This window comes from Silurus meridionalis, chromosome 24 (genome assembly GCF_014805685.1).
Source record: "Silurus meridionalis isolate SWU-2019-XX chromosome 24, ASM1480568v1, whole genome shotgun sequence".
In the NCBI taxonomy this organism is placed as follows: Eukaryota; Metazoa; Chordata; class Actinopteri; order Siluriformes; family Siluridae; genus Silurus; species Silurus meridionalis.
Genome location: NC_060907.1, coordinates 301,120 through 303,619, shown reverse-complemented (window position 1 = coordinate 303,619; position 2,500 = coordinate 301,120). Strand labels below are relative to the sequence as shown.

The window sequence follows — 2,500 nt, the reverse complement described above, 5'->3', positions numbered from 1 at the left end:
CCAACTGCATACTATAATATGTTGCTCTGCCACCCAGGGGAGTGTGGGCGTGTCCCTCTTCTGTGCCGAGGTGTGGGACTCTGAGGGTCGGACCAACGGTGTGGAGATTCAGAGGCTGAAGGAGAAACTCGGCACACGGCAGATGCCCACTGCGGAGCTGCTGCTGGATGGCATGAAGGCTCAACTGGTTCACATACACACACACCACATATAAACACACACACATACACACATGTGTGGACAATAAGTAATAATAATAATAAAATAATTACATTTTGAACAGCAGTTATATTTATACATTACTGTCACTATGGTTACACTCATGAGACACACCACTTCTCACTCCATCACATCTCTCTCTCTCTCTCTCTCTCTCTCTCTCTCTCTCTCTCTGTCTCTCTCTTTTGCTCTCGCTAGCTGTCAGAGAAGGGAAGGGGCGTGGCCTCTATCGCCAACATGCTGACTCTCACTCGCATCCATAACACCGTGTCTGCTGTAGCTGCTATGAGGAGGTGTAACCACACACACACACACACACACACACACACACACACACACACACACACACACACGGTGATATAAAAGAGTTTCGAGACTCACACGCCACAGTCACTTTTGCCGATTGTTCACCCTTAGACGACTAAAACCTGGCAGTAGAACTCGCCATTAATGGTGTGGCCCCTGGGGACGAATTCTTAATGCACAATGTGGCAAATGTGGAAAAGGGCATGCACTAGGTGGAGCTGTGGACATGCTTGGAGATAATGAGCTCTTCCTCTGTGAAGGCTGTTGCTTCTTTTCAGGGTCGTACCTGTACACCTGAGTTTTATCACCAGTAAAGATCCTCAACATGAAGGATTGCTCGCTGACTGAATTCTTGGCAGACTTGAACGCTGTGTTCTTTTGCTCCTGGGTCAGCAGCCTGGGGACGAACTCGGCAGCGACACGGCACATGTTTAAAACACGTGAGGATCTTCTGCACTGTTCCGTATGACACAATGGCTGCGATGTTGTGGATTGTTGATTACTATGCATAAGTTACTAAATCATTTTAACATTTTTGGGGGTTGAGATTGTTGAAGGATTATCTTATCTATCATCATCTTTCGGTGATGTTTTTACACTTGAAGTGCGTGTGCCACTCAAAACACCTCAAATGACTTGTGGCAGTGTCGCTGTATTTCAAACGTGTCTCGTCAAAAGTCTCCGTGGCAGATTTGTCCAGTTTCACCCAGAATTTCATGTTTGCTGATTGTTCTAACCTGCTGCCTGTGATAAAATTGTAAACATGGTAGCGCACGTGGTCAGAACAGCACCAGTTGCATGGCCCCTGATGTACACAGGACGATGTTATTCGACACACTGAAATGAAGGTCGGTGCTCCCTGTGATTGTGCGTGTTACAAAACTAGTCTCGAAACTTTTTGATAACACCTCATACACTTATTGTACATAAATACAAGTAGACATAGAGGCATTGTTGTGTGTGTGTGTGTGTGTGTGTGTTAGAATAATCCAGCTGGGCACTGAATACTCCACCAAGCGTAGTGTATTTGGAAAACTGCTAAAGGATCATCCACTACATGTACAGACACTCAGCAGACTGGAGGTGTGTTTTTAGACACACACACACACACACACACACACACACACACACACACACACACACACACATACATACACACACTGTACACACACATTACAGTAGTAGTCAGGAGTTTGGAGACACTTCAGTCCTTGTTTTGATGTTTTTCTACATTAATGGTGAAGAATCTAAAAGAGCACATCTGGAATTCTGGAGTGAACAAAAACATGATAAACCCAGAATATGGTTTATATTTTACATTTAATGTTAAAAATAATACAAATAAAGAAGGATCTGTGGAAAAGAAGGTTTACAAACCGGATGCACTCCAATAACGATGTGTGGGTGTGTTTCAGGTAGAAACTCGGGCTGCGTTTCTCTTGATGATAGAAGTCTGTCGCCTTTTTGGGCGAGAAGAAAACGGAGCTGCAACGGAGCGAGAAACACACCTTCTGAGACTGCTCACACCTGTAGCTAAACTGTACACTGGCAAACAGGTGTACACACTCTCTCACACACACCTACACACTCTCTCTCACACACCTACACACTCTCACATACACCTACACAACCTACACACTCTCTCACACACACCTACACACTTTCACACACCTACACACCTACACACTCTCACACACCTAGACACTCTCTCACACACACCTACACACACCTACACACTCTCTCTCACACACACCTACACACACCTACACACTCTCACACACACCTACACACTCTCACACACACACACACACCTACACACTCTCACACACCTACACACCTACACACACTCTCACACACACACACACTCTCTCACACACACCTACACACACCTACACACTCTCTCACACACACACCTATACACACCTACACACCTCTCTCACACACACCTACACCTCTCTCACACACCTACACACTC

General features: G+C 45.6%; 1 protein-coding gene across 1 annotated transcript in view; it reads left to right on the top strand.

Annotated features, from left to right (window-relative positions):
- The window catches only part of LOC124378147 (acyl-CoA dehydrogenase family member 11-like), a 27,493-nt gene that overhangs the window by 10,999 nt on the left and 13,994 nt on the right, over positions 1-2,500 (top strand). Inside the window, 4 exon segments of the mRNA XM_046837679.1 lie at positions 38-187; positions 418-512; positions 1,509-1,608; positions 1,941-2,081. Coding sequence (XP_046693635.1) covers positions 38-187; positions 418-512; positions 1,509-1,608; positions 1,941-2,081 — 486 coding nt within the window.